This window comes from Momordica charantia (assembly GCF_013281855.1).
Source record: "Momordica charantia cultivar OHB3-1 chromosome 2 unlocalized genomic scaffold, Mcharantia_2.0 BLBB01000002.1, whole genome shotgun sequence".
NCBI lineage: Eukaryota > Viridiplantae > Streptophyta > Magnoliopsida > Cucurbitales > Cucurbitaceae > Momordica > Momordica charantia.
The window spans coordinates 3289070-3300215 of NW_028275160.1; the positions used below are offsets into that span (position 1 = coordinate 3289070).

An 11146-nucleotide genomic window follows, 5' to 3' on the forward strand; every position below is an offset into this window, starting at 1 on the left:
TAATAATTTTCATTGAAGAAAATACACCATGTGAACATGTTTCTCAAATTTCTAGATGGAAGGTTGATAGGTTGATAGAGACTAATTTTTTCTAGAAAAAGTCGATAATAACTAGAATTAGTTTTAAGATTTATTGGAAGTACATGAACTGATTTGGTACATTTAGAATTAGAGAGCTAAAATAGAACAGATAATTTGGTCCTAGATTAGAAAACAAAAATGATATTTTAACTTATAAGATTAATTATCATTGTTACTTTTCATATCATGAGAGAAGGTATTGCAATGATTAATGGATTATGGTTTCAGCTTTCAAGAAAACCAACCTCCATGAAAAATTCTCTCAATACTTAGTTATTTCATTTTGACCAACTTTCATTCCAATTCTCTCTTTGGAATTTTCATTTCTCATCTGTTAATGTGGCATTTTTCAGACAGATTCCAGCAGAACAAAAAGACCTGAATACCATATCGTTTCTAGCAGAACCTGCCTCAGTTTCACATTCACATTCTTTTCTTTGGTTCAAGCAACACGATTGTAAGAGTGAGGTTCAAACAGAAGAGGTTGAATTTACTTTTCTCATAGGCCAGTAGAAGAAAATTAATGATTGGGATCTGCCAGAAGTCTTAAAAACAAATGACCAACGAAGTGGACTCTCCCAAGTAAATAACTAAGGAACAACAAGACAGAGGCCAACAAAATTTCTGGACTTGAGACTAAACAAAACAGCAAAACTACCATAAATGCCTCCAATTTCTAACAGCATTAAAGCAGCAGCTGTTGATACTAACTAGCTAATCAAAAACTTATAAACAAGTTTAATCAAAAGACTTGTGACTTGGGAATTAGGATAATAAATGTTACCGCTAGCAGGTAGCAGATGATGCAGGCTCTGGTATTCGTTATCTCCTCTTAGAAACCAGTTAATTCCTTCAACATTCCTTTCACATCATCTGTAGGATGACTTTTCCATAGCCGATTGAACTCTGCATTAGTTAATTTCACAAGATCAAGCAGGATAGATCAACTTCCTTTACCTTGTTGAATTTGCTGAAGAAGAGCAGCTGCCAGCTGAAGTGTTGCTTGCAGGCGTTTCTGTGGATCTGCTTCTGCTTCCCCACGTACATCAGAATTTTGAACGTGTTGGTTATTGCCTAAAGCCCCTGTTTGAGGCTCTCTTTGTGCCATAATGTGCCCATCAGGCACATTCGACATCTGGAGGTGTTGTACAAGCTGCATCTGTGGAACTTGAACATTCTGAGATGTCTGGGGCTCAGAGTTCATCACATTATTCTGGAAAGAACCATTTTGGGACCTTGCCAATGGCATAACAGGTTCACTGACCAGATTTCGCTGCCTCAATTCCTCTGCCATAGTTGCATTTGATGTGCTTCCAAACTGCCTTTGATGCCCAAGAAGAGATGATGCTAGTTCTGCCAGTTGTTCTGGCTGTAGGGAGGAAAGAGTCGTAGCTAAAGAGGCAGCCGGTTTGATTTCTTGTTGAGTTGATAAAGCATTTCCAGATGGAACACTAGAAATCCCAACTGTGAAATTACTGGAACCCGTTTCCTGAATTTCCCTTGGAATGACTAAATGACGTTCCTGAATAACAGGATCCATTGAATTGTGGGAAGCTTGTGACTGAATATTTCTAATATCCACCATTGAGTTAAGATGGTGAGAAGACAAGTTTGGTCCCATGGCATTTTGCTGTTGTTGAATTGGATACTCAGACCTGCTCTCTAGATATGGGTCAGACAAACTTCCAATAGATTGGGCTGAACCATGAAATAACACAGGTGAAGCTGTAGTAGCCACATTCCTAGGCAATGATGCATTATTGATTCCTGATTTACTGAGGTCAGATAAAGTTGGTATTGGGGCAAAAACAGCTGGAGACGTTGCCAATTTTGCATATAATGTTTCACCTTGTAGAGGTAACAAATTTGTGTCTTTTGTTTCGTTTTGATAAGGAGGAGGTCTTGCACTGGTACCAGGACGCTCTAGCCTCAGAATTACCCCTGAAATGCTCAATTTACCTGGTACTTTGAGCACTTTCTCTGAGAACTCAGATGGTGGTACAAGAAACAAGGTGGTTCTGTCGTCCAACTTAGAAACAGCTGCTCGTTGCTTTTCACCAAGATAGTGCATGAATTCATTGTAGAATACAATATCAGAATCACTTTCAGGTACAAAGAAAACAACCCAAGCACTCGCCGCTTCATAATAATGCTTTGAAAGCATATCTAGACCAGTTCTTGCAGTACAGTCTAAGAACTCTGGCCTGCAGAATACGAGTTCAGTTTCACAAATGATCAATACTATTTATGATGGATAATCCTGAATTCTTGGGAACTTGATGAGAGAACAAGAACAAGAACCAAATTGCAGCAGAATCAAATCTGATCACATAGAACCGTAGGAAATTTTGGGAAGAAATCATCTGAATATTTTCCTCTTTAGAAAGCCAATTAAATATATGCATTTTTTATTATAAGAAACCGAGATTTCAGTGGGAAAAAATAGAAAAATATACAAGGGGAAGAATGCCAATTAATGAGTAGAAATGAAAAAAAAAAACTTGGAAAGAAGGATTGCTTAAACTATTTCATCTTCATAACCACAGCTGCCGTGAAAGTATAGATTATCTCAAGGCAATTAAATCATTTAACCAAAACTTAACTAATCAGAGAAGGCCAGAATAACAAAAAGTTTATAGTTACCTACATGCTTCATTTTCCAACTCAAATAATACCCTTTTGAGTTCAATTAAAAAATTGCAGGGTGGGGGATTGAACCATCGAGCTTTAGGATGAAAATAGGTGTCTATCCACTTGAGTTGTGTTCATGTTGGCAACCTTGTACCTCTTTTTTAGTTAAGACTTAAAAGAAACTATATTACTCTCTCTAATAATAATATCATAGACAACCGAAAGAAATTGAAAATTTCCATTTCCATGTTACTCCCAAATATACCTTCCATGGATCTAGTCCTTGTTAATGGCTTTGAGGCTAAATGAGAACAAATAAAATTAGCAAGCATTCTAACTTTTTTCAGCACTTGATTAAAAACGTTTTAATGGGAAGAAATAAGGAGGAATATCAAATACTTACAACAGCATATCCAGAACCTTTCCCACAGGAAAGCAGCGAGCACGACAAACAGGTGTTCCTCCCTTTGCAATAGTTCCTTCCCATTTCCACTCTTTCATGGATGACTGTTCTGAATCAGGAGACAACCTTTTCCTTGCAACAGCATTAGATGGCATAGAATCAGAACCCTGAAAATTATCATATGGTTCCCTCCAGCGTTCACTATTTTCTCCATAAGGTACAGGCATTGTTATTGGCCGATCAGGAGTCTGTTTATACCCCAGAGGCCCAGACTTCATTTTCATATCAACCTCTGATGGGGAAAAATCAGGGTACAGTTTTGGAATAATACGTTTATCTTGTTCCAAATCAGATAAAGGATACTCAGGGAGCTCTTTGTCCTGAGGAAAGGGTCCAGTTTTCAATTTCTTGGACCCATGATATAAGTTCGAATCCTCTGGCAAGTCCCACGGATCTTCATAAAATGAACTTTGTTGAGAAAATCTTTGAGGAAAATTATTTAAATGAGGGCCTCTCTCTTTTGTTGGACTACCATGATGTTCGTACCTATCCCCGGGTGGACCCAATTTTGATGAAAATTCTCCAGACCTCTTCATTTCAAATGCATTATTCCCACTAGTCCACAAATTACTTTTCCTATTAAAACCACGGGAATCAAATTCTCCAGCATCAAAATTTGAGAAGAGGTGAGGAGATCTTGGAGAAAGGGGTGCATTCATTGAGCTCCTTCCACTGTTGGATGAACCAGAATCATTTTTTGCAAAACAAATATGTACTCGAGGATTTCCAAATAATTTCCCCTGAAGAGTTTCTTTAGCCCTCCAAGCTGATGTCACACCCCGAAAACGAACAAAAGCATATGTCCGGCCAGGGAATGTTGTAATTTTCTCAATTTCCCCAAACGGTGAAAAGGCCTTCCTTAATATCATTTCATCCACTTTTAACAAAGATGGGAATCCTATCCATAACACCTCACTAGGCTCTGAATTTTTATCGCTCATTTTAGACTTTTCAGGATAAAATTGGTCAGGACTAGCATGCCGTCCTTGTGAGAAAGAACCCTTTGCTCCATAATATTTTTCCTCTCGATGTTGAGAATAGTCTTCATCACGTGATGATGCAGATGGCTTATCCTGAGAGCAAAATTCTTATTAAAGGCACAACAGCCTATGACTGAATAAAATGTCTAAATTTCAACATTTCAAATTTTGTAAGAGAAAGGAGAAAGAGCTAATAGTGACAATGATGGGGAAAGGAATTTTTTTTCAAAAAAGGAAAAAGTAATTAAAAAAAGTAACTCCAAACCCCTTCACTCTTATACACTCAGATACTGGTTGCTCCGGTTGTCTACTATGTTATGGATAAGTGAGAACTGAGAGATTTTTCTACAGAGAGGTGAATGGAAAGGGTAACATCATAAAAACTGACTGACAAATGCTATATCATCTTAAATTATGTCGGCTCACATTTTTTTTCTCTTTAGTAAGAAACCAAGCTTTGATTGAGAAATATAAAATAATATACAAGGGACATACAAAAACTACGTCGAACAAAAGGGAATCCACCTACAAGAAAGGACCCCAATCCAAAAGAATAACACCTAACCGGTAATTACCAAAGGCCTAAGATACCAACACTAATAAAGAGGTATTCAATCTAACTACATCCCAAAATTTTTCCTAAGATCTCACCCTCCCTAAAAATTCTACTATTCCTTTCCATCCAGATACCCTACAAAATTGCCAAAAAAAAAAAATGCTTGACACAACAGGACCCCTCTATCACGAAAAAGGTGAGCAAAGCAAAACCTCCAACACCATCGCCCTACACTCCCTATTACAAGCCAAGGACACCGTGTTGGTTCACGATATTAGGAGCAAGACTACAATCATTTGTGTCAATTTGAGCATAGCCCAAAAAAGAAGGGGAAAAAAACTATAATCATTCATATTAATGATATGGTGACTACAGTCAGGAGCTTTAGATCGAGAGAAGGTGAATAATTTTAATGGAGTTTCCAGGAATGACTAGGAGGTGAAGGATCATTTTCTTTTCTAGCTTCTAAGTGAGGCTCATTGTTTAAAGGGTCTAATTATACCCCTTCTTATTTGAGCCAATTGAAGTAGTCTCTTTTTGCGATAGATTGGGGAGATACCTATCCTTCTCTCCTTTTTTGCATATGGTTCTGGCATAATGAAATCTTTACTCATCCCTCTAACAACCAACCATTTCGGGGGGAAAAGAAGTACAAATCTTAATTCTAATTGTCAAACTATCCAACCTCCCGATAACAATCAGTTTTTTGCACAATAACGTTTACCAAGTACACAAAATTTAGCTTATTCAAGACACTGACAGCAATTTCCTGTTCACTGAACCAAGACATAACCGACACAAGACTGTAGAGTTATTTCAAAAGATCACTCCTCAGATTCACTAACATACTAGAAAAGCGCCAAGACCTGATTCCATTCCCTCCCTGAACGATAGAAATAATGGGTTGATCTTGATCTAAAATAATAAGGGTTAAAGCCTTGAATATTTATAGCAGGCTTTGTGGAACAATGTTCACTTATAGGAAAATAAAAACCTCTAGTCCATTATAAAAATTAAGACAAGCAAACAGAAGATAACTAAGACTCGAGTACTTCAGGAGTTGTTTCCACCATTTGGTGAGATTTAAAGAGCTGGCAAATAATATATATGGTGGAAAAGATCCAACTTAAGAAGTTTCAGTACAAACATTGAGAAAAATTAAAGGAGTATCATCTAACCTAACAAGATTTACACTGTTTACATGGAGACACGTGTGCATAGTATGTTCTACGTGGGTGTCTAACACACTTTCTGATGTGCAAAACGGAAATTTTCTCCAACCTTTTCCCAATCTTTTTATTGGAAGAAAGAGAAATAGAAAAAGAGAGAGGACAGTCAAGTCAATCCAATGGAGATTACAAAATGATTCTCCAACTCGCATGTTCTAGAAAATAATAGTTACATCATCTAGCAACTAGGGAGAAGATATATTCCTCAATAATAGGTAATCCATTCCTAGATGAACAAAAATTCTCCAATAAAATTTGTCGAAAGGTAGCCATCACCACACAAAACCAAATCTTTTTGAGCTCAGATACACCAAGTTTACAAATGTAACTCTGGTAAAAAAATCCATTATTCATTACCCCTAATACATGACCCAAACAGGTTCCCAAGAGGCTCTCTTCACCAGTGTGCCCTGAGCTCAACCCTTTGAATTACCATTCATGATGTCTAACTAATCACATTCTTTCTCTTAGCAAAAAAAAAAAAAAGGTGTTTCATTCTTATTCACTGAAATTGGAGCATGTCAGGAAACAACTGTGAGAAAAAGAAAGGGTACAGATATGTGTAACCAAGTATTCATGTGGACCACAGACTTAGTCAAGAACACCATACTAGCTGTTACAGGAACAATATCATATGTGCTGGACTTCCACAAATCAGGCACAAACGGACCATTCCTTTCACAAAATGTAAGCCTCCTGCAACCATAGGACTGTAGGCTTGGTGTCTGGCTGTATCATGTATGACATTTTGACCATTTACCATTCTTGTGAGTTTTTAGTTTTGTGATTAATTGAACAATTTGACTTCTGTGTTTTTATAGTTAGGGCATATTGAGTGATATTCTATATTATCCTTTTAAATTTTAATTAGTTGCCTCACTCTGCACTTCATTGAAGGACATGCTTTGCTCAGCACAACGAATCCAGCTTAAGTGTTTGAACCTTGATGCAACAACCAGAGCAGTGAAAATTCATTGATCAGGAAAATAAGCTATACAAGTAAATAGTTTGCTCTGTACTCCTTGATACAAAGTTTTATAAAATGCAAAGAATCTATTCAGCTTTTTAAACCAGAGATCCCAGGGAAATGTTCTGAAGTTCTCACTTAGAAGCTGCTTCTCATCGAGGGAAGTTTCAGATCCAATGGTAATATAAAAAAATGTGCAAACAGAGTAAGCTCAGGTATGGTGCCAAATGATACTCTTCTCAGTACATACCATATTAGATACGCCACCAGTGCATATCACAGGTTATATTATGTAAGGGAGGGTGTCTTTGGAATTTCTTGAGTTCAATACAACTCACTTAGGCTTCATTTGAAGGTTAAGCACCACATAAATTGCATCTCTCGATTATATAAGATTTTGATTTTGTTTATTGATATCTTCACTCTACCTGGTGAAGGGAGGAGAATCCCTATGATGTTTCACAAGATGAGATAAATGCTGAAATGAATTTCATTCCCTATCCGATTTGGATAATGTTAACCTAGTGTTCTCAACATGTTCTTGAGAATACCTGAGGAGGATTCTCAACATGGTTTTAAGAATAGCAATATTACCACGTGGAAAAATAAATATAGTCAAAATTGAATGGTCAGAGTGTCTATTTGTTTTTGGACACTGTATATATATTCTTTTAATGTGGAAGTATCCTTACTGTGAGATATTGATTAGTGCATACAAAAAGCACATAACTCAAAAGTATAATGGACTATGTCTTATGTGCTTGGATGCCTTATAATATATTGAATGGCCATGTCATCTTGCACACATTTACGCAACTAATAATTTGATTCAATGATGAAGCTGCAAATTATGGACGTTATCCATTAGCAGAAAAAGCAACCTATAACAATGACAAATTTCCAATCTAATAAAACCACTCTTCCCATGCTAAATTGTGTTTCGATTCAACATTATTATTTGCTGAAACCTAACGATGCATTAGAAGAAAAAAAAATAGAGCAGCACAATAAATTATTAGACTAACTCACTGGATTGTCAGGGCAAAAAGACAACATAAAAAACCAAAATGTAAACTCTTCATTGAAGTTGAATTTAAGTAGTTGTTGTCATGTTCAGACTAGTTTTTTTCTTTTAGTATAATAAATGTAGAGATGGGGGATTGAACATCCAACCTAAGGAGAAAGATGCTTTAACAGCTAAGCTATGATCATGTCGGCATACCTAATAAATTTTTTGGCTTAAGATATCAAATTTTTGGTACCTCCAAAATATCCTCTCATACGATGGTGGAAAAGATGGTCAAAGCTATGTTCCTTTAGCAAGTAAATGTTATAAAAAGAAGTCTAATACCATTGACAATTTTTGTTCTTTTTTCTATTTATTTTTTATAATTGGGAGTTGGAGTTTTGTTTCATTATACCTAGGGGCACCCACACTCGCATTGACAATTTTTTAGCAATTTTGTTAGTTAGTGAATTTATAACTATCAGGTCCTCCAAATATACCCATTTTTGTTAGATTAAATAAGTAGAGTGCTTATAGTCCAACGAGAATTAAAAGCCTCAATTAAACAAAATTATTGTTTCCTTTGGTTGTTCGGCTCTCTTCTTGCACAAGGAAGAAAGGAAAAATAAGAGATAATGTGATGGTTGTAAATTGGTCAAGATAGTTTCCTTTTATCTGTGACCTTTTTCTCTTAGTGGTAACCAATAAATTCAATCATTCAAAGGCAAGAAACATTGAGGTTTTCATAATAAGGGGATTCAAACCTGATACTTGAAAGTTTAAATTGGCAATTTTGATTTAAAGTGCCCGCCTAGTTGTTGGTATATTAGTACTACAAACTAGAAATATCTGAAACTACAATGCCTAGTGGTTAGTATATCAAGGAGACCTTTACTACTACTCCATATGGAACACATTTCTACCATTTAATATAAACAAACACAGAAGCAAAGGTACACCATTCAATAATACACTACGAGGCAACCCACTATAACAATAGCAATCTGATTAAGATTTTGTCTCAACAGTTAGCTTATGCTTTGATATGAAAGTACATGAAAAATATATTTCCTTTTCTAGGACATTAACTTATAACAATTGATAACTTTTAGCATTGTAAGAAGTTTAAAGGCTTGTTTCTGGAACTACAAAATCCTGCTTAAATTACAATATCATTAGGTGAAATTTGTCAACGTAATAATAGTTTTTAACACTAGGGATTAGGGAATGACAAGTAAATTGCAATGTTTTACTTTTCAAGATTGAAAAGTTATTAATATTTATTATTACACCAGTGAAGCATGTCTTAACTCTTAGGCTGCATGAAGGAGGATTGATTGGATGCAACAACATGAAGAATGATGACTGAAAAGAATGTGCAAGATCCAGGATGTTAAAGGATTGCTCAACTACAGAGATGTATGTCTATTTATCTGTAGCATGTATAAATCAAACTGCTTCTTAATACTTGCACATTTGTAAGCCGTCACATTCCTTGGCCTAGCCATTTTATTGTTGCCTGGAGATATTAAATTAAGCAAGTTTTTGATGAAAATGTTCTGTTTGTGAGTGTTCGTCACTTTATTTGAAGATCGTAATACCACTTGATTTGTATTTTATCATCATCATCATTATGGATCAACTGAAATCCAGAGATATGGGTATGTACTCAACTCATAGGAACTGTCATGGCAGATGAAGTGGAAGGCATTACATATGACCCTGAGCAGGATACCTTTTAACATTTTCGGTAATGCCAGTTGAGACCTGATTGAGACTATATAAAACATTAGAATTTTGCTACTGTGATACTGAGAACTCTGGAGAAGTGGTAAAAGTCATGTAGTTCAGTGAGTTTCAGGTTGACTTAGAGCCAAGATATTCAGTGGAGGGCAGCATTGTCTGGAACGGTGTTATGAGAGTATTGGATTAGCAAGAGAGTGCAAGTGATTTGAATGCTGTCATCGTTTCTCTTACTGTAGTTGTTTTTAAAGAAATTGTTATATAATATATCAGAGACGTACAAGAAGAGTACAAATATGGAAACAAAGAGAGAATTTGAAGAAAGTAACAGATAGAAGTTCGGGCAAGACTAACCGCCTTGGCAAACTCAATTCTAATGGGATTGCCTCCAAGAGCAAAACCTTGAAGCCCCCTCATGGCTGCCATCGCTTCTTCGTCCCTTTTGAAATTGATGAAAGCATAGCTACGACTGGGCTGGAAAGCAATACTGTCGAGCTCTCCAAATTGTGAAAAATGGCGGGTGAGATCACGCTCCACTATAACATGAGATAAATTTCCGATCCAAAGGTGTCTGGACGGAGGATTGCTGCTGCTGCTATGCGTAGACTGCGACCTCTCGTCGTACCTCGACGTATAATCTTTTCGAAATCGATCCCTTCCTCCATCAGCCCGGCCCGACTAATAACAAAGCAAAACAAGAGATTAAATCAGAGGAACAACCCAATCTCGACAAACACGTCGTTTAGGGCAAAGGGGTGTCAGAATCAGAATAGAAGATTTCTTGAACTCGACTAACCGTGAGAAACCAAAAATAAAGGGAAATAACTCACCATTTCCGAGCAAGAAACAGAAACCACCAAAGCTACTACGAAATAGTCGGAAACACCAGAGAACGAACGTAAGATCGAGCAGAAGAAGAGTCGGCGGCTGTTGAAAGTGGTAATACCAAACAAAAACTCTACTGGAACTCCGATCAAGTCAGAGACAACGTCCTGAGAAGCAGTTCGCAAAGCTCATAGAGGCTGAGTTTCATCCACGCTCGAGCAAAAATCTCATCCTCGTCCCTAGGGTTCATGATTCAAAATCTTTTCTAAAAAGATGCGCCCTTTTTTCTTTTTTTTGTTTAATTATTTTAATTCTTTTTTCCTTAGAATAATTATTTTAATTCTTTGGCTGAACTTTTTGCCTCCCCATTTTGTTTTTACGACTTCTAATTCTGATTTTTATTTATTATTCTCTAACATCTCATTTAGTCTCTAAATTTTAAAAAAAGTAATGATATTGATCTCTTCTATTTGTTAAACTTTAACATAAATTTCAACGTAAATTTTAGTCTATAAATTTTTAAAAAAGTAATGATATTGATCTCTATTCGTTAAACTTTAACATAAATTTCATACGCAAATCTTTTCTTAATCGATTAAATTTTATATAATAATAAAAAAAAAAATTAATATAAAATTGTATTATATTTTCAAGAATTTATTAAA

General features: G+C 36.0%; 1 protein-coding gene across 1 annotated transcript; it reads right to left on the reverse strand.

Moving 5' to 3' along the window:
• Positions 1–545: 545 nt before the first annotated feature.
• Positions 546–10760, reverse strand: LOC111011091 (RNA recognition motif (RRM)-containing protein). The gene is made up of 4 exons (XM_022284713.2): positions 10487–10760; positions 10011–10334; positions 3116–4248; positions 546–2285 (listed from the first exon to the last, which is right to left on the reverse strand). Exons 1-4 carry the CDS (start codon positions 10487–10489, stop codon positions 1025–1027), a joined length of 2721 nt encoding a protein of 906 aa, XP_022140405.1. The 5' UTR covers positions 10490–10760; the 3' UTR covers positions 546–1024.
• Between the last annotated feature and the right edge of the window lie 386 nt (positions 10761–11146).